This window comes from Trachurus trachurus (genome assembly GCF_905171665.1).
Source record: "Trachurus trachurus genome assembly, chromosome: 22".
Lineage (NCBI taxonomy): Eukaryota > Metazoa > Chordata > Actinopteri > Carangiformes > Carangidae > Trachurus > Trachurus trachurus.
Window position 1 is genome coordinate 4,050,175 of NC_139907.1, and position 25,842 is coordinate 4,076,016.

General features: G+C 44.1%; 2 protein-coding genes across 2 annotated transcripts; both read left to right on the forward strand.

Moving 5' to 3' along the window:
* Positions 1–439: 439 nt before the first annotated feature.
* On the forward strand, positions 440–1,864 carry LOC311005914 (E3 ubiquitin-protein ligase TRIM35-like; the record flags this gene model as incomplete). Its single annotated transcript, XM_083998521.1, has 1 exon — positions 440–1,864. One exon carries the CDS (start codon positions 440–442, stop codon positions 1,862–1,864), a length of 1,425 nt encoding a protein of 474 aa, XP_083854647.1.
* Positions 1,865–9,410: 7,546 nt separating this feature from the next.
* LOC311005915 (E3 ubiquitin-protein ligase TRIM35-like) lies at positions 9,411–10,805 on the forward strand (the record flags this gene model as incomplete). The annotated part of the gene is made up of 1 exon (XM_083998522.1): positions 9,411–10,805. The coding sequence occupies one exon, from the start codon at positions 9,411–9,413 to the stop codon at positions 10,803–10,805; it is 1,395 nt and encodes a 464-aa protein (XP_083854648.1).
* Between the last annotated feature and the right edge of the window lie 15,037 nt (positions 10,806–25,842).

Genomic DNA, 25,842 nt, shown 5'->3' on the forward strand with positions numbered 1-25,842 from the left:
ACTTTTCTTGATGATTTTCTTGTCACAGCACTTCTGTCTCTGTTCCATATCTCTGTGACTAATATTCACTGCACCACATTTATCTGACAAAAACTAAACAGTTTCATAAACAAGTTTCATTTTGACCAAGTTCCGCCCCCTCCCATGATTCACGACTCAACCCGGGAAACTGCTGCATTTCCTCCTCAGTCCCAGAGACGCAGACTGAAGAAGAGACGATCAGATTCAGCTTCAGACCAAACTAACAACTTCTTGTGAGTGAGTCCAGCTACAACACTGCTGCTTCAACCTGCTGACACTCCACACACTGAAGGTGAGTTTGACTAAAACCTGGACTCAGAGTCACAGTAAACTTCAGTCAAGTCAGTAGAGGAGGGAGGGGAGCCATGACTGACTCTACTTCCTGTCTGCTGTGTTTTCAGCTTCACTCACAGACTAAATGGCTTCCAGACTAGAGGAGGATCTCTACTGTCTGGTCTGTACCGAGGTCTTCAGAGATCCTGTTGTTCTGTCCTGCAGTCACAGCTTCTGTAAAGACTGTCTGAAGAGCTGGTGGAGAGAGAAACGAGATCCACTGTGTCCAGTTTGTAAGAGAAGATCTTCAAAGTCAGAACCACCTCGTAACCTGGCGTTGAAGAACCTGTGTGAGAGCTTCTTACAGCAGAGAGAGCAGAGGTCTTCAGAGGCTCTCTGCAGTCTGCACTCTGAGAAACTCAAACTCTTCTGTCTGGACCATCAGCAGCCAGTGTGTGTTGTCTGTCTGCATTCACAAACACACAAAAACCACAGATTCAGTCCCATCGATGAAGCTGCTTCACAACTGGAGAAGAAACTTAAGGAAACCCTGAAGCCCTTAAAGAAGAAGTTAAAGAGTTTTAAAAGAGTTCAAGTGAAGTTTGATCAAACAGCAGAACACATTAAGGTCCAGGCCCGACACACAAAGAGGCAGATTAAGGAGCAGTTTAAGAAGCTTCACCAGTTTCTAGAAGAGGAAGAGGAGGCCAGGATGGCTGCACTGAGGGAGGAAGAGAGGCAGAAGAGTCAGAGGATGAAGGAGAAGATGGAGGCTCTGAGCAGAGAGATAGCAGCTCTTTCACACACAGTCAGAGCCACAGAGGACGAGCTGAGAGCTGAAGACGTCTCCTTCCTGCTCAACTACAAGGCTGCAGTGGAAAGAGTCCAGCAGCGCCCCCTGCTGGAGGATCCACAGCTGGACTCAGGAGCTCTGATAGACCAGGCCAAACACCTGGGCAACCTGACCTTCAACATCTGGAACAAGATGAAGGACATGGTCTCCTACAGTCCTGTGGTTCTGGACCCAAACACTGCTGAACCAGGACTCATCTTGTCTGAAGATCTGACCAGTGTGAGAGAAGGAGACTACCAGCAGCTTCCTGACAATCCAGAGAGGATTCATTCTTTCTGCTCTGTCCTGGGCTCTGAGGGTTTTAACTCAGGGACTCACAGCTGGGATGTCCAGGTTGGAGACAACACAGACTGGAGACTGGGTGTGGTACCAGCGTCTGTGCAGAGGAAGGGAAACAAGATAGAGTCTGGATTTTGGGGAATACAGTTATATGAAGGTCTATTTCTTGATGATGATAATGATGAATACTCAGCTCGTTCACCATCAGGTCCAGACATTGGTCTCCCAGAGCAGGAGAAGCATGAGAGGATCAGAGTGAATCTGGACTTGAACAGAGGAAAACTGTCGTTCTCTGATCCTGTTACTAACACACACATACACACCTTCACACACACTTTCACTGAGAAGATGCTTCCATACATTTTCACTGGTGATGATAACCTCCCAGTGAAGCTGTTACCAGTGAAGGTGTCAGTGACAGTGAAGCAGAGCAGTTAGAGATAAAGAGGATGATCATTTTTATAATGTTGTTTATTTCTTAAAGGGAAAAGTCAGTGCATTGAACCTGTGAAACTGCACCTGTCCTCCTGCTGTCTCATTATTACAAACACTCTTTATTTCTCTTTGACTTCTCACTGGGCTTTATTTCTATATTTTGTAATGAATCATAATGTATTTCACTATAAGTCATTATTTGTGAATAAATTGAAATCTATGATTATTTACCTAAAACACACCCGCAGATCTTTGAACTCATCGTGCTCCGCAGCCAATGTCCGGCAGGGTGAGAAAGAGAGAAATGAATGCAATATATAAAACAAAATGTAGATAAAATCATTATAACTAATCTACTGCTTATCTGATCATAGACAAAATAAATGTGCCACAAATGCATCTATATTGTAGTAAATGAAACCTGTATACTGTGTATAAACAATAAAAGCGCTGTACTTACCCTTGTCAGATCCAGTGGTGAAACGTATTTACAAAGTACATTTAATTTCAATGTTTGTACTTGACTTGAATATTTTTAAAAGATTATTTTGTATTTTTCTGTTCAATATTTTATAATTTTGAGTTTTAGAAAACAATGTGTCCACAACAAACAGGCCCAAGATAAAATCAGAAAAACAGAAACTTAAGGTCTGAACTAAATGTCACATAAGAAAGAGATGGACCAAGTTAACAGTTTCTTTTAAAGAGTTTCTTTTTATATAAAACATTATGAAATAATAAAGCCATCACAGAAGTCCAGTTTTAAACATTCAGATATTTCCTGCAGTGAGTAAAAAGCAACATCATAACACTGGCTCAGTAAGAAAACAGAGTATTTATATTTTACAAATCTTAACATTTTGGAACAAATGTAAGCAGGTTTGCAACTTTAACTTTTCCTTTATGTTCTATAAGATATAAAACATTCATATTTTTGTCATAAAATGCCAATTAATGGCAGTAAAAACCTTAAAGCTAATAAAATATTAATTACTACAATAAAACATTTGTTTAAAAAAAAAAAACAGGCAACATCTTTAAAGAAAAAAATCGGATGAAGACTCCTGTGTCGTCTTCATGTCCACTTTTACATTTTTGATTTTCTGGAGAGAAAAAAGAAAAATCATGAATGTGTGAACATGAAACAGAAATAAAAAATCTCCATCTGTCTTAAATTACATATAAAGATGATTTAGTGACGTACAGAAACATCTGTACATTGATGTCAATTTGGGCCACAAAGAACGATCATGATTAACATTTTAAACAATAATTTTGATTTAATGTACTATATCAATGTGAGAAACATAACGCAGCTCTTTGTTAACTGGACACTCCCATGAACAAAGTCCTGACTTTATGTCACTTACACAGAGTTCTGTGTTTTCTCATTAATCATTAATAATGAAAATGGCTCCAACAGATGAAGCTAAAGTGAATCTGGCGCCACCTACAGGTCAAAACTGTACAGACTAATAACCTGATTGTGATGTGTTTAAGGTGTGTGTATGTGTGTGTGTGTACCTTAAGGAGCAGAGTCCAGACTGGTGAGACTGGAGATCACAGTGGTCGACATGGCTTCTTTCTCAAAGGCAGCTGATGATGAAAAAAAGAGTTTCAGTCATTGAACGCATCATTCAAGACAAATGTGGAGTTCACTTCTGACTTTATCTGATCGTGTTCATCATCACAACTTTAAATTATGTTTTCAACGTCAGCAGGACAGAAAAAGGAGGAGGAGGATGTTAGGGTGGTGTGAACACCGTGATGTCCCTGAACCTACCACCCTCCACCTCTTCCAGCAGCATGAAGTTGGACGTGTTTACCTGAGATCCGGATGTTCTCCTTGGTTCTGGCTTTGAGTGACGGTTTACTGATCCTGGAGGAACCCGGTGTGGAGGACGGTCCCGCCTCAGCGCTGGTCAAGTCCACCTCCACCTGACGATGGCGACGGGACTTGGAGGCCTTGGAGTGACCACACAAATCAAATATACTTTTAATATTTGACACCTGTTTGATTGATTATAAGGAATAAACTGAACAGGAAGTAACAAACCTCTGCTGCTTCTCCGTACGCTCTGGACTTGATGGAGGCGAGGAGCTCGGCTCGGTTTGAACACTGAGGACACAAACAGACAGACAGATGGACGTTAGACAACAGCGCCACCTACTGGACCAGGTGGTTATTACATCTTTACTGTTCACTGTTTAATTGTGGTGTGTTGCATCTTCACTGGCCACACGATTCAATTCGATTACGATTCACCAGTCTACGATTCAGTTCGATTCGATTATACGATGCATCGCAGTGCATTTCGATGCATCACATCCTCAATTTTCTATGTTGCCACACATGGCTTTTTCATTAATCAACATAAATAGTCAGATAGATATGATGACTTTTTATTTACATAACATTAAATGGGAAAATATTAATTAAATGCATTTCCACAATACAGCAGCTTCCTTGGAGTCTGAACACACAAAGAAAAAGAAAAGGCCTTTAGTCTACTGAAAGGTTCACAAAACAAAACGTAAATCTTGGCATTGTGCTTTAAAATAAAATAAATCACTGTCTCTGCATGTGAACAGCATCATTAAACTTGAATAAATTATTTGAGTTTAAAGATCGATTATGTGACATCGCTGCTTCGATTCAGAATTGTCCCTTTAAGAATCTCGATGCATCTTCGAAAGGATTATTTTCGCCACCCGTACTGTTTAATCTCATTTAGTTTCATCTTTTCCTTGTGTTTTATTTTGAAGGGTTGATCCAGAATGTCAGTGGCAGCTGGTGTAGTTTTCTCTGCAGGTTGAGTTGAGTTCTTATAATAAAGTTACGAACTTGGAGTCAATATCGAACGTCAGGTGAAGAGATAATAATAAGGTCTCTCAATCGACACCAGAGTATAAATATATCACAGTATGTAATGATGGATATTTGAGCCACTATGTCTTTTTTGTGTTTAACCACTAGGTGGGGGTGTTATGATGGGAAAAGGCAAATAGGTAAGGGCATAATGAGCATCAGGTGTGTGTAGAGGAGGAGAGCAAATAGTTTTCTGACCGTGAATTATCGTGTATTGAGATCGTGTTTGAACGTGTGTTTGTTACAGTTTGATGAAGAATATGGTTATGTATGAACACTGACCTGAAGAGAACAGAACCGTGTCTTACTTGTGTTAACGATGAACCGTTTGTGTCAATAAATAAACACCATATGGAAAAGGAAACACTGAGAATTGGACATTGGTTTTGTGGACACGCGGAGAGTTTGCCTCATCTGCACACCCAAGGGACTCAAATGTACGTGTGTTCATTGGTCAAACAGACTGTACAGTGTGTTTCATTTACATTGGAAGTTGGAAACTCGGATGGAACATGGACAAAGCTGAGCGCTTTCCAGTTGAAAAACCAAGACAGAAGTCAGAAAAATGGACGATTGATGCAATTAAACGGATATACAACGTTTCTATACTTGTAGATGTTCGATGTTTGATTGATTGATGATTCAAATTTCTGATAAAACCTGAACGCACCATCAATGAGCTGCATTCAGGAGCTCCTATCTCACATGTACAAGTTATAACCAGAGTCTATGGGCAAAGATTTCTGCGGCCCAAGGAGGAAACACGTGACCAATCAGTGACTTTAGATGACGTAGAACATGTTTCTTTTACGTTTTTTATTGCAGGTGACACATTTAACTCACTTTTATCTCATTCATCTAAAAATATATACTTATCAAAGTATTGACCGGCTGCCACTGGATGATGTTTGTCCTGCACACTGAGCTTCAGGTTTAATGTGGTTCATCACTCACCTCCTGCTGAGACAACGTCCCCTCACCGCTGTCTTCACCTTCATCTTTATCTGCTCCATCCTGACAAGACAGGACGGGGAAAAAGAAGGAAAATGTATGAAGGAAAAAAAAGATTCAGGAAAATAATGAAGTGATGCTTTATTAATTTCTGCCTGAAATGTGACGATTTGCTGTTTTCCATCCATCCATCCATTATCTTCCGCTTATCCGGGTCCGGGTCGCGGGGGCAGCAGTCGGAGCAAGGATCCCCAGACTTCTCTCTCCCCAGACACTTCTTCCAGCTCTTCCGGGAGGATCCCAAGGTGTTCCCAGGCCAGCCGAGTGACATGTCACTCCAGCGTGTCCTGGGGTCTTCCTCGGGGCCTCCTCCCAGTGGGACATGCCCAGAACACCTCAGGGGGCATCCGATACAGATGCCCGAGCCACCTCAGCTGGCTCCTCTCGATGTGGAGGAGCAGCGGCTCTACTCCAAGCTCCTCCCGGGTGACAGAGCTCCTCACCCTATCTCTAAGGGAGCGCCCCGCCCAGAAACTCATTTCAGCCGCTTGTATCCGGGATTTTGTTCTTTCGGTCATGACCCAGAGTTCATGACCATAGGTGAGGGTGGGAACGTAGACTGACCGGTAAAGGTGCTGATTCTCATCCCAGCCGCTTCACACCTGGCTGCAAACTGCCCCAGTGCATGCTGGAAGTCCTGGTTCGAGGGGGCCAACAGGACAACATCATCTGCAAAAAGTAGAGACGAAATCCAGTGGCTCCCGAACCGGCCCCCCTCCGGCCCCCGGCTGCGCCTAGAAATTCTGTCCATAAAAATAATGAACGAACCGCCAACAATGCAAACTAAGCACCCATACTCCCTGAGCACCTCCCACAGAATGCCACGAGGGACACGGTCGAATGTCTTCTCCATGTCCACAAAACACATGTGGACTGGTTGGGCAAACTCCCACAAACCCTCGAGCAACCTGTGGAGGGTGTTGAGCTGGTCCAGCGTTCCACAGCCAGGATGAAACACGCACTGTTCCTCCTGAATCTGAGGTTCGACTATCGGGTGAATTCTCCAGCACCCTGGAATAGACTTTCCACGGGAGGCTGAGGAGTGTGATCCCCCGATAGTTGGAACACACCCTCGGGTCCCTCTTTTTGAAGAGAGGGACCACCTCCCCAGTCTGCCAGTCCAGAGGCACTGTCCCCAACTGCCACAACATCCAGAGACTTGAGGTACTCAGGGCGGATTTTATCCACCCCCGGTGTCTTGCCACTGAGGAGCTTCCGGACTACCTCAGTGACTTCAGTGTGGGACACTCTGGGTCCTCCGCCTCTGCTTCCTCTACGGAGGGCGTGTCAGTGGGATTGAGGAGATCCTCAGAGTATTCCTTCCACGGCCTGACAATGTCCCCAGTCGAGGTCAACAGCTGTAAACAGTGTTGGCGGAGCACTGCTTCCCCATCCTGAGGTGCCGGATGGTTTGCCAGAATTTCCTTGAGGCCGACCGGTAGTCCTCCTCCGTGGCCTCCCCAAACTTTTTCTAGACCCGAGTTTTTGCTTCCACGACCGCCCAAGCACACGCTTGGCCTGCCGGTACCCATCAGCTGCCCCAGGAGTCCCCCGAGCCAACCAGACTCAATAGGACTTCTTCTTCAGCTTGACGGCATTCCTTATTTCCGGTGTCCACCACCAGGTTTGGGGATTGCCGCCCGCGACAGGCACCAGAAACCTTACGGCCACAGCTTCGTACAGCCACGTCAACAATGGAAGTGGAGAACATGGTCCACTCGGACTCAGTGTCTTCAGTCTCCCTTGGGATCCGGTCAAAGCTCTCCCGGAGGTGGGAGTTGAAGACCTCCCTGACAGGGGATTCCGCCAGACTTTCCCATCAGACCCTCACGATACGCTTGGGTCTGCCAAGTCTGTCCAGCTTCCTCCCCTGCCAGCGGATCCAACTCACCACCAGGTGGTGATCAGTTGACAGCTCAGCCCCTCTCTTCACCCAAGTGTCCAAGACATACGGTCGAAGGTCAGATGACACAACTACAAAGTCTAGGGTGTCCTGGTGCCATGTGCACTGATGGACACCCTTATGCTTGAACATGGTGTTCGTTATGGACAAACTGTGACTAGCACAGAAGTCCAACAACAAAACACCACGAGCTCAGGCTCTTTCCCCCCAGCGAGGTGACATTCCATGTCCCTAAAGCCAGAGTCGCTGTCTGGGGATTGGGTCGTCGGGGCCCCCGCCCACGACCGCCACCCAAATCACATTGCACCGGCCCCTTCTGAACCCTCCTGCGGGTGGTGAGCCTATGGAAAGGCGGGCCCACGTCTCTCGTTTGGGCTGTGCCCGGCCGAGTCCCGTGGGCCAAGACCCGGCCCCCAGGCGCTCGCCTGCGAGCCCCAACCCCAGGCCTGGCTCCTGGGTGGGGCCCCGGTAACGCTAGTCCGAGCGACGTAACCCTCCTTGGTATTAATTTCATCATAAGGGGCTTCAAACCCTAAACCCTAACCCTAATCACCTAGGACCTGTTTGCCTTGGGAGACCCTACCACGGGCATTAAGCCCCGGACAACATAGCTCCTAGGATCATTCAGGTGCTCAAACCCCTCCACCACGGTAAGGTGGCAGTTTTGTCATTGATTATTATTGATACTGATCATCACTGTCAGAGGGTTATGTTCATGGTTTTGTTGCAGACGTCAGTGTGGTATTTTTTTTGACCAGATGATTAATTTGTTAAAAATAAAACTAATCTAAACAGAATGATCTATTGTGTATTTGTTGCAGTTTTAATTCATAAATTATATAAAGATGCTTATTTTATTCAAATAAACATCCATATTTTTTGCCAATAAACATCAACAACAGTGGGAAAACATAGTAAAGCTTTATAATAACTTCATTATCTCATCATTTAACAGGTTTCTCACCTCCTTCTGCTGCCACTTGTAGAAGTCGACCACGGTGCTGCGCAGCTGAGGGACCAGGTCTTTACTGATCAGGCTGACGGACGAATCCCACGTTTCTGTTGTGGAGCTGGCAGAAGATTTCAGCTTCTCGTAGAGCTCGTGGATGTTGGACAGCTCCTGGGACAGGACCAAAGAAACAAACAGTGATTGTAAAACCTTGTGTTTCTCTGGTTAAAGGTCAAAGAATTACAGACGTGGACTAAACTGTTGGTTTGGCTATCCTATCCATGATTTTGTATTTGTAAATGTCCATTTACTCAAATCCTGTAAGTTTGAAGTCCTGATATTTTTCTTCATATTTCTGCTCCACATCTCTGTGACTAATATTCACTGCACCTTATCTGACGGGAACTATTTATTCTGAGTTTTCTGATTCATGTTCACAAACAGAAACTAAACAGAGCTGCTGAATCAAAGATCTGGAATGAAACTCAACCTGTTCATGGTAAATAAAGCTCCACCCCCTCACCTGACTCACCTGAGATAAACCAGGAAACAGTTTGTTCTTTGTCAGTCCCAGAGACGCAGACTGAAGAAGAGACGATCAGATTCAGCTTCAGACCAAACGAAAACTTCCTGTGAGTGAGTCCAGCTACAACACTGCTGCTTCAACCTGCTGACACTCCACACACTGAAGGTGAGTTTGACTAAAACCTGGACTCAGAGTCACAGTAAACTTCAGTCAAGTCAGTAGAGGAGGGAGGGGAGCCATGACTGACTCTACTTCCTGTCTGCTGTGTTTTCAGCTTCACTCTCAGACTAAATGGCTTCCAGACCAGAGGAAGATCTCTGCTGTCCGGTCTGTACGGAGGTCTTCAGAGATCCTGTTGTTCTGTCCTGCAGCCACAGCTTCTGTAAAGACTGTCTGAAGAGCTGGTGGAGACAGAAACAAGATCCACTGTGTCCAGTTTGTAAGAGAAGATCTTCAAGAGATGAACCACCTCGTAACCTGGTGTTGAAGAACTTGTGTGAGAGCTTCTTACAGCAGAGAGAGCAGAGATCTTCAGAGGCTCTCTGCAGTCTGCACTCTGAGAAACTCAAACTCTTCTGTCTGGACCATCAGCAGCCAATGTGTCTCATCTGTCTGCGTTCACAAACACACAAAAACCACAGAATCAGACCCATCGATGAAGCTGCTTCACAACTCAAGAAGGAACTTGAGGAAACTCTGGAGCCCTTAAAGGAGAAGGTAAAGGGTTTTGAAGAAGTTCAGGTGAAGTTTGATCAAACAGCAGAATACATTAAGGTCCAGGCCCGACACACAGAGAGGCAGATTAAGGAGCAGTTTAAGAAGCTTCACCAGTTTCTAGAAGAGGAAGAGGGGGCCAGGATGGCTGCACTGAGGGAGGAAGAGGAGCTGAAGAGTCAGAGGATGAAGGAGAAGATGGAGGCTCTGAGCAGAGAGATAGCAGCTCTTTCACACACAGTCAGAGCCACAGAGGACGAGCTGAGAGCTGAAGACGTCTCATTCCTGCTCAACTACAAGGCTGCAGTGGAAAGAGTCCAGCAGCGTCTCCTGCTGGAGGATCCACAGCTGGACTCAGGAGCTCTGATAGACCAGGCCAAACACCTGGGCAACCTGACCTTCAACATCTGGAACAAGATGAAGGACATGGTCTCCTACAGTCCTGTGGTTCTGGACCCAAACACTGCTCATCCATTTCTCATCCTGTCTGAAGATCTGACCGGTGTGGGACAAGGAAACAAACAGCAGCTTCCTGACAATCCAGAGAGGATTGATTCTGTCTGCTCTGTCCTGGGCTCTGAGGGTTTTAACTCAGGGACTCACAGCTGGGATGTCGAGGTTGGAGACAATACACTCTGGCAACTGGGTGTGTTACCAGAGTCTGTGCAGAGGAGTAGAAATATCAGATCTGAATTATGGGGAATTGCTTTCTATGGAGGTGAACACTCAGCTCAATCACCATCAGCTCTATTCATTGATCTCCCAGAGCAGAAGAAGATCCAGAGGATCAGAGTGAATCTGGACTTCAACAGAGGAAAACTGTCGTTCTCTGATCCTGATACTAACAAACACATACACACCTTCACACACACTTTCACTGAGAAGATGTTTCCATATATATACAATGGTAGAAACCTCCCATCGAAGCTGTTACCAGTGAAGGTGTCAGTGACAGTGGAGCAGAGCAGTTAGAGATAAAGAGGATGGTCACATTTATAATGTTGTTTATTTCTTAAAGGGAAAAGTCAGTGAATTGAACCTGTTAAACTGCACCTGTCCTTCTGCTGCCTCATTATTACAAACACTCTTTATTTGACTTTGACTTCTCACTGGGTTTTATTTCTATATTTTTTAATAATGCATAATGTATTTCACTATAAGTCATTATTTGTGAATAAATTGAAATATATGATTATTTACCTAAAACACACTCATCATGCTCCGCAGCCAGGGTGAGAAAGGGAGAAATGAATGCAATATAAAATACAATGTGGGTAAAATCGCTATAATTAATCTACTGCTTGTCTGAACATAGACAAAATAAATGTGCCACAAATGCATCATTTATTAGATCTAATAATGTAAATATATTGTAGTAAATGAAACCTGTGTATAAACAATAAAAGCGCTGTACTTACCCCTGTCAGATCCAGTGGTGAAACGTAATTACAAATTACATTTAATTTCATTGTTTGTACTTGACTTGAATATTTCTAACAGATATTTTTGTATTTTTCTGTTCAATATTTTATGATTAAAAAAAAAAAACATTTTCATGCTTAAACCCTTTGTTTCAGAAAACATCGACGATGTATCCACAACAAACAGGCCAAAGATAAAATCGGACATAAAGAACGTGAACAGAAACTTTGTCTGAACTAAATGTCACATAAGAAAGAGATGGACCAAGTTAACAGTTTCTTTTAAAGAGTTTCTTTTGATATAAAACATTTTAAAATAATAAAGCCATCACAGATGTCCAGTTTTAAACATTCAAATATTTCCTGCAGTGAGTAAAAAGCAACATCATAACACTGGCTCAGTAAGAAAACAGAGTATTTATATTTTACAAACCTTTACATTTTGGAACAAATGTAAACAGGTTTACAAATGTTACTTTTCTTTTATATTCTATAAGAAATAAAACATTCACATTTTGTCATAAATGCCAATAAAGGGCAGAAAAAACCTTAAAGGGAAAACGAGGAGTTTTGGAAAAGCGAAGCGTTTTCACACTACATTTATGAGCCTCCGCGCGCACCGTACATTTCTTTGACCGGCGCAAGACAGACTCATGTTTTCATTCATCAAAAATTAAAGTCAGAGGTTCAAAGAGGTTCACATACCACCGTAGTTCCGATCATAAACGGCGATTCTGCGGCGTTATTCTCATAACTCGCCACGAAGGAAACGCATTTCCGCCACCACTAATAATAACAAAATAACGATCGAGACAGATCGATATATTTAGCGAAAATGGAGCCATGTGGGTAGCGGAGATTCATCCACATTAACGTGAGACTTTTTTATAACCGAATAGAAACTCCTCGTTGTCCCTTTAAAGCTTATAAAATATGAATTACTACAATAAAACATTCCTTTAAAAAAAAAAAACAGGCAACATCTTTAAAGAAAAATAATCTTCTCCTCAGAATGAAGGTTGACTCCTGTGTCATCTTCATGTCCACTTTTACTTTTGATTTTAGGGAGAAAAAATAAAAGTCATGAATGTGTGAACATAAACAGAAATTAAAAATCTCCATCTGTCTTAAATTAATAAAATACTTATAAATATATATATAAATAATATATAAAGATGATTTAGTGACGTACAGAAACATCTGTACATTGATGTCAATTCTGGCCACAAAGAATGATCATGATTAACATTTTTTTTTAAAGTATATTTTTTGGCTTTTTGCCTTTATTTGATAGTACCCAGTAGAGATAGACAGGAAACGGGGAGGCAGAGAGAGGGGGAATGACATGCAAGAAAGGGCTGCCCGACGCGGGATTCGAACCGGGGCCGCCTGCGGCGAGGACTGTATAGCCTCTACATGGGGCAGCTGCTCTACCCACTGCGCCACACACCGCCCCCATGATTAACATTTTAAACAATAATTTTGATATACTGTCACACCTGGAGTAGCAGCAGAGCTATGTCCGGATGCTCTTCATGGATTACAGTTCTACCTTCAATACAATAATCCCAGACATTCTCATCACCAAACTCATCTCGTCCTCATCTCCTCATGATTGCACCTGGACTGAAAACACCACAGCAATCATCAAGAAGGCGCAGCAACGGTTACATCTCCAGTACTCAGGAAGTACAACCTGAACTCCTCTCTGCTGCTGGCCTTCTACCGCTCATCGATCAAGAGCATACTCACCTACTGCATCACAGTCTGGTACAGTAGCTGCACCATGGCAGACAGGGAGAGGCTTCAGAGAATCATCAAGGCGGCCCAGAAAATCATTGGGGTAGAAACAAAGAAGGAAGAAAGGAAGAAAAAAGACAGAGAAAGGACATAGAAAGAAAGAAAGAAAGAAAGAAAGAAAGAAAGAAAGAAAGAAAGAAAGATAGTTTGAATATATAGATAGATAGTTTGAATAGATAAACTGTTGGAGATGTTTACATCAAAAGTATAAAATCATTGAGAGGCTGATGAATGTGAGCTGAAAACCTGTGTGTGTGTCTGGGTGTGTGAGTCTGACGGTCTCTCTGTCTGCGTGTACATGTGCAGAAAGTAAAATAGTTGATAAGCGCCACAAAACTCCTCCCTCCCTAACGATCTGATTGATTACATCTGTGTGGCAGCCTGCCCTCAGAAGTTACCATGGTGACATTAACTGTTTACATTTTACTGTGTGGCACAGTGTTGTGTTTGTCTGTTTGTGTATGCATGCATGTGTGACTGTGTGTGAGCGTCTGTGTGTGTCTGTCTGTCTGAGTGTGCATGCCTGTGTTTGTGCGTGACTGACTGAATTCATTTCCTATGGACATCCTCTGTCAGTCTGGTTTATCATGTGTCTGTGTGGGGCTGTGTTTAAAAACATCTTAACGAGCGGCCAGGCTGCACCTGCACTGTTCTATTTATAGACGTTGATAACGAGCTGGCCCCTACAGCTGGACCAACTGCACACAGAGCAGAGCAGAGAGATCTGAGCTTGGGGTAGCATCCGAACAACAGCCCATAAAAAGAGAACCGCACCTCTTATCAGACCAACTGGGCAAGGAGACCTTCCTGAGCGTTGTGATGCGCATTAAATATTTGTAGGGCAAAAATTTTCTTGCCGTTGCGAGTTAGAAAAGGGGGTCATTTCTGCTTTTCTCAGAAAAACAGCTCCAACTTTTGTATTGAAGTCAATGAGCCACTGGAGCGGATCTGTCTGTTGTCTGTCTGCTGTTTTGAGCACATCACAAGAGACACGACAAGTGTGGCTACAAACAGTGAGGAAATAATGTGTCTAGAGTTTAATTTGCGGCCATGGTGACAGTTTATCCAGAAATATCCAGAATGTTTTTTCACTCTCACTCTAACAATGATGTCACGCACTCTAAGCTTGGCTCGTTAAGCCTGCCACACACATATGACATATGACAGTGATGGGTCATATAAGGACACCGGAGCATAAATCTACATAAACAATTATACAAGACAGAAAGAGGGCGAAGATTTGTTTCTGAGGTGCTCTGATAGATAACATCACCATAGTCAATTATTGGGAGTATCAGTTATGTTATAATTCTTTTACGAACTTGAAGTGAAAAGCATTCAATAGACCGATAGAGGAATTTCAGATGAAGATAGATTTTCTTGAAAACTGAGTTAATGTGGAATTTATAGGATAGCTGTGTGTCAAGCCAAAGACCCAGATATTTGAATTCTTCAGTTTTTACTAGTGCTGTTCCATCAAGGAAACTAATACACCAGTTGGTGTTTGCAGGTAAAGAATTAGGTCGAGTGCAGAACAACATGGTGTATGATTTTTTCTTATTCAGTTGTAATTTGTTTGAAGAGAACCAATTTTGGACTGAAATAAAATCAGATTGTAATGAATGCTGGATTTGTGGACTATCAGAGCTAGATGAGTTTATCACTGTGTCATCTACATATAAATTAATTTGACACTTAGAACAAGTTTGTGGGGGATCATTGATAAAGATTGAGAATAGTAAGGGACCTAAGGATGAGCCATGCGGCACACCTTTATCAATGATCTTAAAACCAGACTGGCAACCTTGAAAGGAAACACATTGACTTATTTATTCTGACTTTTCTGATTCGTGTTCACAAATAGAAACGAAACAGAGCTGTGAATCAAAGATCTGGAATGAAACTCAACCTGTTCATAGTAAATAAAGCTCCGCCCCCTTACCTGATTCACCTGAGATAAACCAGGGAACAGTTGGTTCTTTGTCAGTCCCAGAGACACAGACTGTAGAAGAGACGATCACATTCAGCTTTAGACCAAACTAAAAACTTCCTATGAGTGAGTCCAGCTACAACACTGCTGCTTCTACCTGCTGACACTCCACACACTGAAGGTGAGTTGGACTAAAACCTGGACTCAGAGTCACAGTAAACTTCAGTCAAGTCAGTAGAGGAGGGAGGGGAGCCATGACTGACTCTACACCGTAAAAAATAAAGGGCTATGAAAACTCAAAAATTCAAGGTAACTGGCTGGTCCGCGGCCATTCGATTTTTCCTTTATACAGAACTGTCAAAAAACGAAAGTAAGCTGGTAATTTGGTTTTCCGTTTCAAACCAAAAACCAAAAAAACTAAATTCAGGCTGGTTTTTTCGTTTTTTGGTTTTTGGTTTTAAAACGAAAAAACGAGTAGCCTAAACCCTAAACCAAAATCAAATGACGGTCAAATTTTGATTGCCTTTTCGTTTTTGATCTTAAACAACACATTTACGCCGATGACAGACCGGAAATGTCTGAACTTCAAAATAAAAGCCCAGTGAATTGCGTTATAGCCACAGGACGGAGGTACGTTTTATCAGTCTGTTTTCAGGGAATAATTGACATAAGGAGAAACCAGAAACAAGCTGTTTTTTCGTTTTTTCGTTTTGGAAAAAAAAACGGAAATCAAAATTTCAGTTCGTTTTCTCGTTTTTGTTTCTTATTTAACAAAACGACTTTACCACTCAATATTTTGTTTCCGTGGGTGGGCGGGTCCTAGTGTGCTTCCTTGCCCTGTGCCATTCAAAATAAAAGCTCCTCAATTTAATAATGTCGACAAAAATATTACTGTAGGCTACAGACACTAGCAGACATAGAGGACCCCATCACCCACAGTCAAGACTGACACGGCTTCAAATAACAATAATAGTAGGCTATTCATAATGAAAATGAGAACTTATGAAGTTATGATGACTTCAGTGTAGATGTTTAGCCACAAGGTGGCGCAGTTATTACACGAAGAGTAGATCTGATGGCTTTACTACGACGGAGGCTCACAACATATCGTGTGTATTATTGAAAGCGAGGGGTGTGTCTATAGGCTAGTGAGTACAGTGACAAAGACTGTACAGTAACTTCGTTCAATATACAGTAGATACTACTTCAAAGTGGCCATTTCACTCACGGGGAGCGAGATTCACGCAACACGTGTGACAAAGTGATCACACACGAGAGCATTATGATTGATGGCTCCCCTGGTAGAACAGCTCCCTCAGCAAGCTGAATCATCCACTAGGTTCGAATCTCAGTTTAGGTTGTACCATTAATTAATGTGTTTTCTTTTCTCATCATCATTATGATCACATAAGGCTTAAGTTTGAGCAAATAAATGAGCAAATGAGCATTCATTCTCCGCCGGGCCGAGGCACCAACTTCCCTGCTTGTGTACGTATTTGTCTCCAACGGCTTATGACACGCGCCGTCCCTGCAGACTGACAGCCCAGGACAGGTGCTGAAGTGTGGGAGAGGAGGGAGAGGGGCTCTTGCAACTTGCGGCGGATCAGGAAGGGTGGAGGACCGACATGACAGGGGGTCTTGGTCTCCTGGTACCTGTGCTGGCCAGGAAAATGCACAGTGTAGCCTACATGTGTACATATTTAAGTACACGTTCACATCCCTACAAATACGTACACAAGCAGGGAAGTTGGTGCCTCGGCCCGGCGGAGAATGAATGCTCATTTGCTCAAACTTAAGCCTTATGTGATCATAATGATGATGAGAAAAGAAAACACATTAATTAATGGTACAACCTAAACTGAGATTCGAACCCACACTAGTGGATGAATCAGCTTGCTGAGGGAGCTGTTCTACCAGGGGAGCTATCAGTCATAATGCTTTCGTGTGTGATCACTTTGTCACTGACATTTCACGTGTTGCGTGAATCTCGCACCCCGCGAGTGAAATGGCCACTTTACTGTATATTGAACGAAGTTACTGTACAGTCTTTGTCACTGTACTCACTAGCCTATAGACACACCCCTCGCTTTCAATAATACACACGATATGTTGTGAGCCTCCGTCGTAGTAAAGCCATCAGATCTACTCTTCGTGTAATAACTGCGCCACCTTGTGGCTAAACATCTACACTGAAGTCATCATAACTTCATAAGTTCTCATTTTCATTATGAATAGCCTACTATTATTGTTATTTGAAGCCGTGTCAGTCTTGACTGTGGGTGATGGGGTCCTCTATGTCTGCTAATGTCTGTAGCCTACAGTAATATTTTTGTCGACATTATTAAATTGAGGAACTTTTATTTTGAATGGCACAGGGCAAGGAAGCACACTAGGACCCGCCCACCCACGGAAACAAAATATTGAGTGGTAAAGTCGTTTTGTTAAATAAGAAACAAAAACGAGAAAACGAACTGAAATTTTGATTTCCGTTTTTTTTTCCAAAACGAAAAAACGAAAAAACAGCTTGTTTCTGGTTTCTCCTTATGTCAATTATTCCCTGAAAACAGGCTGATAAAACGTACCTTGGTCCCACAGACTGTTGATGAATGGCCTATAAAATCTTTTTTTTTTTTTTGTAAATGTTGTGTTTTGAGCACATGGACATTTTCACAGCTGTGTTTATTTTTTACACATGAGCGACAAGCTGATCGTTAACTCATCTTCTACTGTTCTCCTCGCTGCGCTGGGTCTCTGTCTCCGTTGCGCTGTAGCGCTTCGCTTTTCTTCCATTCAGTCAGATCATTTTCACAACGTGTTCTGCGGCCCGTCTCCGGTCCCAACCGGGCTCCGGACAGGCTGTCCCTCTCTGAAGCAGAGGGTGAGGTCAGCTTGACTCCCGCATTAACGCCGATGACAGCCTGGAAGTGTCTGAACTTCAAAATAAAAGCCCAGTGAATTGAGTTATAGCCACTGTACTGTAGCCTATAAATAGCCTATGAAATCTTTTTTTCTTTGTAAATGTTGTGTTTTGAGCATACGGATACATTTTCACGACTGTGTGAACACACTTTACACGTTAGCGGCCAAGCTCATCATTAGTTAATCTTCCTCACGTGCTGACCTCGGTCTGTCCGTGGCGCAGCGCTTCGCTCCCAAGTCAATCAGAGCATTTTCACAGCGTGATGAGGTCAGCTTCACTCCAGTCAGTCTTCACAGACAGTCCACAAAGAGCTTCTTAACATTTCCTCCTCAGTTTGTCCCAAGCGGCGGCAGATAGTTTTTAATTAATTAATACATTTTTTTATGGCTTGAACGCCATTATATGAGACCCGCCTATTGATAGATATCACGTGACGTCACACAGCGTTCGCAGCCGGTCACAGCGCCATCTTGGGTACCGACTTCCAAAGGCAGTCTATGGGCTGTGACATCAAATCTCACAAAAATAGTGGATAAAGCTTTTTTTATTACATGGCTCTATTGAATATCGTATTCCGATAATTTATTGATATTTCTGATATTTATTTACATCTTGATTTTGCATTTAACAGTCTGTTATTCCTGTTTAACAGATCGTTGCTAAGTAAAATACACCGTTGCTAGGGACGCCGCTCTGATCAGCGCAGCACAGAAAAGAGAAACCAGATAGATAAAACAGAGTGGCGACAGCTTTTGATTAGCGGCTAATTCAACAGCAGTGATGGATAACTGTACCGGAGAGGCTCAACATGAGCTTCATCTGAGGAATAAACGGCAGCTTTTACCTGACGGGAGACCAGAGAGAGCGAGAGAGAGAGACGAGGAGAGAGAGAGAGAGGTCCACTGGGTGAGCGAGATTCACTTTTAACGGGAGAGAGAGCGGCGCACCGCGCTGTCAAAGCTCGTCTCAGCAGAAAGGTGCTGGAGGTGTGTGCTTTCAAGGCAAGGCCATCAAAATGAGAAATATCCATATCCAAATTACATCAGACAGCAGTCATTTCTGGTCAGAGAGGATGTGGCTGCACTGATCTGAATAGAGGTTAACTCAGTGTTCGGTACCCAGCATGGCGGCGGCCAGGTGGAACGCATCGTGACGTCACCTACTGATAAGTATCTATTAATTGAATACCGGCTGATTGTTTTGTTATTTGAGGAATATAGCTATATACGATCTGCTGCAGTAACGTTCGCCACCTTATGGAATAATGCTGCATGGGGCTGGGTGATAGACCAGCTCTTCTCAGAGACTCAACCCGACCCTGAGGTCTCCAACCCCGGGCATATTTGGCAGGTGGCAGCGGCCCCTTTATGGTTCTTTTCTACTCTTTTCAGTCACATGAGATCCAGTCCCAGACCTCAGCTACAGTCCGGGATTTCATCAGGCTCCCTCCCCGGCACAGGGCACTCTATTGGCAGCTTAGATGAGGGGAATCGCTGTGCGTAATGGTCGCGCGTAATGACAGCTCCTCGCCGGTGAAACACAATAAACTGCGCTACTTCTTGCATGTTTGTCTCATGGCACGGAGGAGCCTACACAGAGGTACACAGACCAGATCAGGCTGCAAAGAAGTCCGCTGTGAAAATGATCTGACTGACTGGAAGCAAAGCAAAGCGCTACAGCGCAACAGAGACAGAGACCCAGCGCAGCGAGGAGAGCAGTAGCTATAAGGAAGATGAGTTAACGATCAGCTTGTGTGAAAAAATAAACACAGCTGTGAAAATGTCCATGTGCTCAAAACACAACATTTACAAAAAAAAGAAAAAAAGATTTTATAGGCCATTCATCTACAGTCTGTGGCTATAACGCAATTCACTGGGCTTTTATTTTGAAGTTCAGACATTTCCGGTCTGTCATCGGCGTTAATGTGTTGTTTAAGATCAAAAATGAAAAGACAATCCAATTTTGACCGTTATTTGATTTTGGTTTACTCGTTTTTTCGTTTTAAAACCAAAAACAAAAAAACAAAAAAACCAGCTTGAATTTAGTTTTTTTGGTTTTTGGTTTGAAACGGAAAACCAAATTACCAGCTTACTTTCGTTTTTTGACAGTTCTGTTTAAAGGAAAAATCGAATGGCCGCGAAGTACACGGACCCTGGCTGCAATAGATTTTTGCGTTTTGAGTCCAACTAAAACTCTCAAGCTTTGAAGAAAACTACATAAAGTTAAGCCAACAAATTATCTTTTGTTGAGATAACTTGTAAATTAACTTAAACATAACTTCAAATTTTGAGTTTTTAAACACTTAAAATGTCTCAACTTATTATTTTTGTTTCAGATAATTTACCTTTCAAATGCATCAAAACTCAACATTTTGAGTTGTACTTAAAATACTCTCAAGTTGTGGCAACTAAAACAACAAATAATACAAATACAAATAATACTAGTTAAGTAAAACATCTTTATTTAAAAATGTAATGCAATATTCCAGCAAATATGCCTATGATTAAATCTCTATCTACCAATAGTGCAAGTACTGTACACTGCACACACAAACAAAAAGATGCAGACTGGTGTGGCCAAACTTGTTAAAAGAGTCCAAACCACAACACAGTCAAAAAGCACTACAGCAACACCACAGCAATGCTGTTAACAGTTTGAAGCAAGGCCGGTGCACCATCATCGACGAACACGGTGAGCACTCCCATTTGGACCCCTTTTGTTTGTCTGTCTTCTGGATCGGTGTCCTGTTAAAAGCAGAAATTCAGCCAAATTCAATATAAACACTGTTAAGATAGCACTTTAATTAAACACCTATGTCAGCGTGTAATTCTAAATTTGTGTCTCAGCCTGAGTAAACTTGTAGTGTACAGTTACTGTGCTATACAGTTTTTTTGCCTGTGATTCTAATTGCTATTCATCCCTGTAACAAGCTACAAGTCAATTATCTAACATCACAATTAGTCTGTAGCTGTTCAATGGCAGTAAAAATTAAACATAAGGTAAATATCCTAAATAGTTCTTCTCTGTGCTACTCTGGTCAGAGCGGCGTCCCAAGCAACGGTGTGTTACACTTAGCAACGGTCTGGCAACGGACTGCAGGAATTATTCTTCTGTTGTTGTTGACTACCATGATCAATAGATTGTGGTATTCTGGTAAAACTCCATATTCAACCTTAAATTAAATGGCTTTGGAGTAATAGTGCTGGTTAAATAAATTACTTATAACTTGTTCCAGGGAGAATGGAGGCTCTCAGCCATTAAGATGGGTTACGCTACTGTAGGTGGAAGGCAAAAATATATGGGATGTTGGTGATGAATACCGTTTTTTGGGAGCTACAATCCAAGGTGTGGATATTTCATCTTTTCTATATTCTAAAGCAATATGGCAGAGAGAATGATATATAATATGTGCATGATAATTAATGTGCACTCATGTTTGACCAAAAATAAAAACAGACATTCTGTACTCACCAGGCATTTCAGGAAAAGTGTCTGCATCATGATGTCGGATGTCTGGAAGTTGGACAAAGGAAAGCCATAGGACATTTGGTTAAAAACAGTGCAGCTATGATTAATTTGTCACTAGTTTAAACTTATGTCTTATATTGGGGTGGCATTTAGCTGACTTGGTAGAGCTGCCGCCCCATGTTGAGGCTAAAGTCCTCACTGCAGACGGCTCCGGTTCGAATCCGGCATCGGGCAGCATTTTCCTGCATGTCATTCCCCCTCTCTACCTCCACATTTCCTGTCTCTCTCTCGACTGTACTATCAATTAAAGGCAATAAAAAGCCCCCAAATTATACTTAAAACAAAAACGTTATATCTTATAATAAAAACATATAAATAATAAATAACAATAAAAATTCCCCAAGTATAAAAATCAAATGTGGCAAGGTGAAGAGGGCCCGGGCGGGGATTGAACCCACACCTCCCGGGTAAGAGTCATGCGCGCTTGCCAGTCACCCAAAGGGACATCCCTTAGGCCAAGTAGCCAGGGCACATGATCAATTGGAGGCATAGTGACAGGAACCTCAACTGTCACATCTCTCCCCCTCTTTTCACAAGCACGTCCTCGTGCTTCCGCGCAGGCTGCCACACATTAGGAATCCATGGACCCACCCCTAGTGCTACATGGATCCTGCCAACAACGCCAGAATGTGGCAAGGTGAAGAGGGCCCGGGCGGGGATTGAACCCACACCTCCCGGGTAAGAGTCATGCGCGCTTGCCAGTCACCCAAAGGGACATCCCTTTGGCCAAGTAGCCAGGGCACATGATCAATTGGAGGCATAGTGACAGGAACCTCAACTGTCACACAAAGTTGACACTTAAAGCAGATATCAGCTTCACGGCCGTTTCGGCTAATGCTGCGTTCAAGGCAGGCTTTTGAAACCGTAAGTTACAGCTTCAAGTCACAACTACGACTTGGTAGCGTTCCAGGCAACCCGTAGCTCGTGTTTTTACCATCCTGTTGTCTGTGAAAGTTCCCTATAACGGCCACTCGTAACTTCCGACCCGTGAACTCGTACCAGATCGAACTGGTATGACTTCACAGGAAGGAAAAACACAAAGTACAAGTTTCTTTGAACGCACCATGAGTTAGCAGCCCCCGCCCTTGTCAGGCATCAATTGGTCCTCGTGCTACGTCACCACATTCACGCGCATCCCTTGGCTGCACACACAGCCCTTCATGCCGTTCTCTCTCCTCATTGGATAACACTTGTATCCCACAAGGAAAATTTTCTCCTCGGGTTACAGCAGAGCAGAGTGACGGAGAGACTCGTGTTTAGGCTGAAATACTTCATGTAAGTGATTGCTGACGGAAAATAGGACTATTTAGGACTTATATTAACAAAAACATTCCACTGATATCTGCTTTAACCCCCTCCCCTCTCGTTTAAAGCCAACTCTCACCCTGGGCCGAAGAGGCAGACACTCCCTCCACTTTTCAGAACTTGCTTAAAACCCTTCCTCTATGAGCTTTTCTTAAGGGCTGGCTCAGGTAACCCTGAACCATAATCAAAAATAAATTATATTTATTACATGAATTCACCTGTTCATCAAGAACAGCCAAAAGTCTCTCCCTGTCTTGTCCCTTTTCCTGGCATGGCTAAATGTCCCCAACAGTTCCTTGGTTACACATTAGAACTTGCTGCAAATCTGAAAGAAACAAAAAACAGCACACATTAATTAATACAACTGAACCAATTCACATAGATTTTCTCTTAGGTAGTCAGTTTCTGAATGCCTTTATTGGCAAGGCACTTAATTACTCATTGTATAAGGCAAGCAATAGTTCTGTGATATCAAATAGTTAGCAACTTTTTCACACACATTTTCTTACCTGTTCCTTAAGACACAGGGCAGGCCATCTCTCCTGGATTTCTGTGACCATGGGCTGCACCTCATTCTCCTCCTGTCAGTCCACCAAGACAATTAACAACAATTAATTTCACATTTAGATTGTTTCTCTGTTGGTGCTATCTCATATTATGTATATGCGTTATCATACATAGGCCTACTGGTGGTATAAACTTATTAGATACATGGTTTCATTTTTCAGCTCCTACACATTTGTTTTCACTCTGGTCCAAACTGCATCACTGACAGAGTGTCATGTTTCCATGACGACTAACTGGAACAAGACGAGCAGTAGGCTATGTCATGTTTACATGACTCCCGATTGTAAAAATGAGTCTCTAAAGTAACATTAAACTTTAACATCAGAGGTACACGTAAGCAGTATACCAGTTATTTGTAGCACTGCTCATTGTGTTTAATAAATGAGCTCCAGTTCGACTGTAGCCGCAATAACGGAGCTAACAGAGCTAACAGAGCTAACGGAGCTAACTAACAGTTAAGCTAACTGGTAAACAATTAATTTCTACAACTCTCTTTAGCCGTGAGGGGGACAATCAATATATAATAATGTATAATCTGCACACGTAAACCCTGACTTTTAGTACCATATTGAGCAAAATACTCTTGAGTATTTTACCCTTGAGAGTAAAAAGTGTTGAAGAGATGTAGGCAGCACATGGCAGCAGTGTCATTGTGATGGAACCCCTGCAGATATGCATTGGAGACCCCAGTTCTTGTTGTCTCAACTTCTGTAGAACTTGTCCTGACCAAGGGGGCAGTTGTCGGTCTGAGAAGTGAAGCTCACTTCTGCGTTCAAAAAGCTGCAATCCCCTCGGCTGTCGCTGGGGGCTGGTACCAGAAGGGAGCAACTCCAGTTGAGCCCCATGTTAAAATAGCCGATTTTACAGCTTAAAAAACCATATTTACAGCCTGGTACATTTTATTTTGAATGATCCTGGGGGCTATGTTGTCCGGGGCTTAATGCCCCTGGTAGGGTCTCCCAAGGCAAACAGGTCCTAGGTGACGGGTCAGACTAAGAGCGGTTCCAAAACCCCTCATGAGTGAAAAAATATCAAGGACGTGCACGTCGCCCGGATCGGCGTCACCGGGGCCCCACCCTGGAGCCAGGCCTGGGGTTGAGGCTCGCAGGCGAGCGCCTGGTGGCCGGGTCTCCGCCCACGGGACCCGGCCGGGCCCAGCCCGAAGGAGCGACGTGGGCCCGCCTTCCAGTAGGCCCACCACCCGCAGGAAGGACCATGAGGGGTTGGTGCCGTGTGTTTTGGGTGGCAGCCGTGGGCGGGGGCCCCGGCGACCCAATCCCCGGACAACGACTCTGGCTTTAGGGACATGGAATGTCACCTCGCTGGGGGGGAAAGAGCCTGAGCTCGTGCGGGAGGTTGAGAGGTATCGACTAGAGATAGTCGGGCTCACCTCCACGCACAGCCTGGGCTCTGGAACCCAACTCCTTGAGAGAGGCTGGACTCTCTTCCACTCTGGAGTTGCTCACGGTGAGAGGCGGCGAGCTGGTGTGGGCTTGCTCATAGCCCCCCAGCTCAGCCGCCATGTGTTGGAGTTCTCCCCACTGAACGAGAGGGTCGTTTCCCTGCGCCTTCGGGTCGGGGATAGGTCTCTCACTGTTGTCTCGGCCTACGGGCCGAACGGCAGTGCAGAGTACCCGGCCTTCCTGGAGGCCCTGGGAGGGGTGCTGGAAAGTGCTCCATCCGGGGACTCCATCGTTCTGCTGGGGGACTTCAATGCCCACGTGGGCAGCGACAGTGTTACCTGGAGAGGTGTGATTGGGAGGAACGGCCTCCCCGATCTGAACCCGAGCGGTGTTTTGTTATTGGACTTCTGTGCTAGCCACAGTTTGTCCATAACGAACACCATGTTCAGGCATAAGGGTGTCCATCAGTGCACGTGGCACCAGGACACCCTAGGCCGGAGGTCAATGATCGACTTTGTAGTCGTGTCATCTGATCTCCGGCCGTATGTCTTGGACACTCGGGTGAAGAGAGGGGCTGAGCTGTCAACTGATCACCACCTGGTGGTGAGTTGGATCCGCTGGCAGGGGAGGAAGCTGGTCAGACTTGGCAGACCCAAGCGTATCGTGAGGGTCTGCTGGGAACGTCTGGCAGAATCCCCTGTCAGGGAGGTCTTCAACTCCCACCTCCGGGAGAGCTTTGACCAGATTCCGAGGGAAGCCGGAGACATTGAGTCTGAATGGACCATGTTCTCCACTTCCATTGTTGACGCGGCCGTCCGGAGCTGTGGCCGTATGGTCTCCGGCGCTTGTCGTGGCGGTAATCCCCGGACCCGGTGGTGGACCCCGGAAGTAAGGGATGCTGTCAAGCTGAAGAAGTCCTACCGAGCCTGGCTAGCTCGGGGGACCCCCGAGGCAGCTGACGGGTACCGGCAGGCCAAGCGGACGGCAGCCCGGGCGGTCACGGAAGCAAAAACTCGGGTCTGGGAAAAGTTCGGGGAGGCCATGGAGGAGGACTACCGGTCGGCCTCGAGGAAATTCTGGCAAACCATCCGACGCCTCAGGAGGGGGAAGCAGTGCTCCGCCAACACTGTTTACA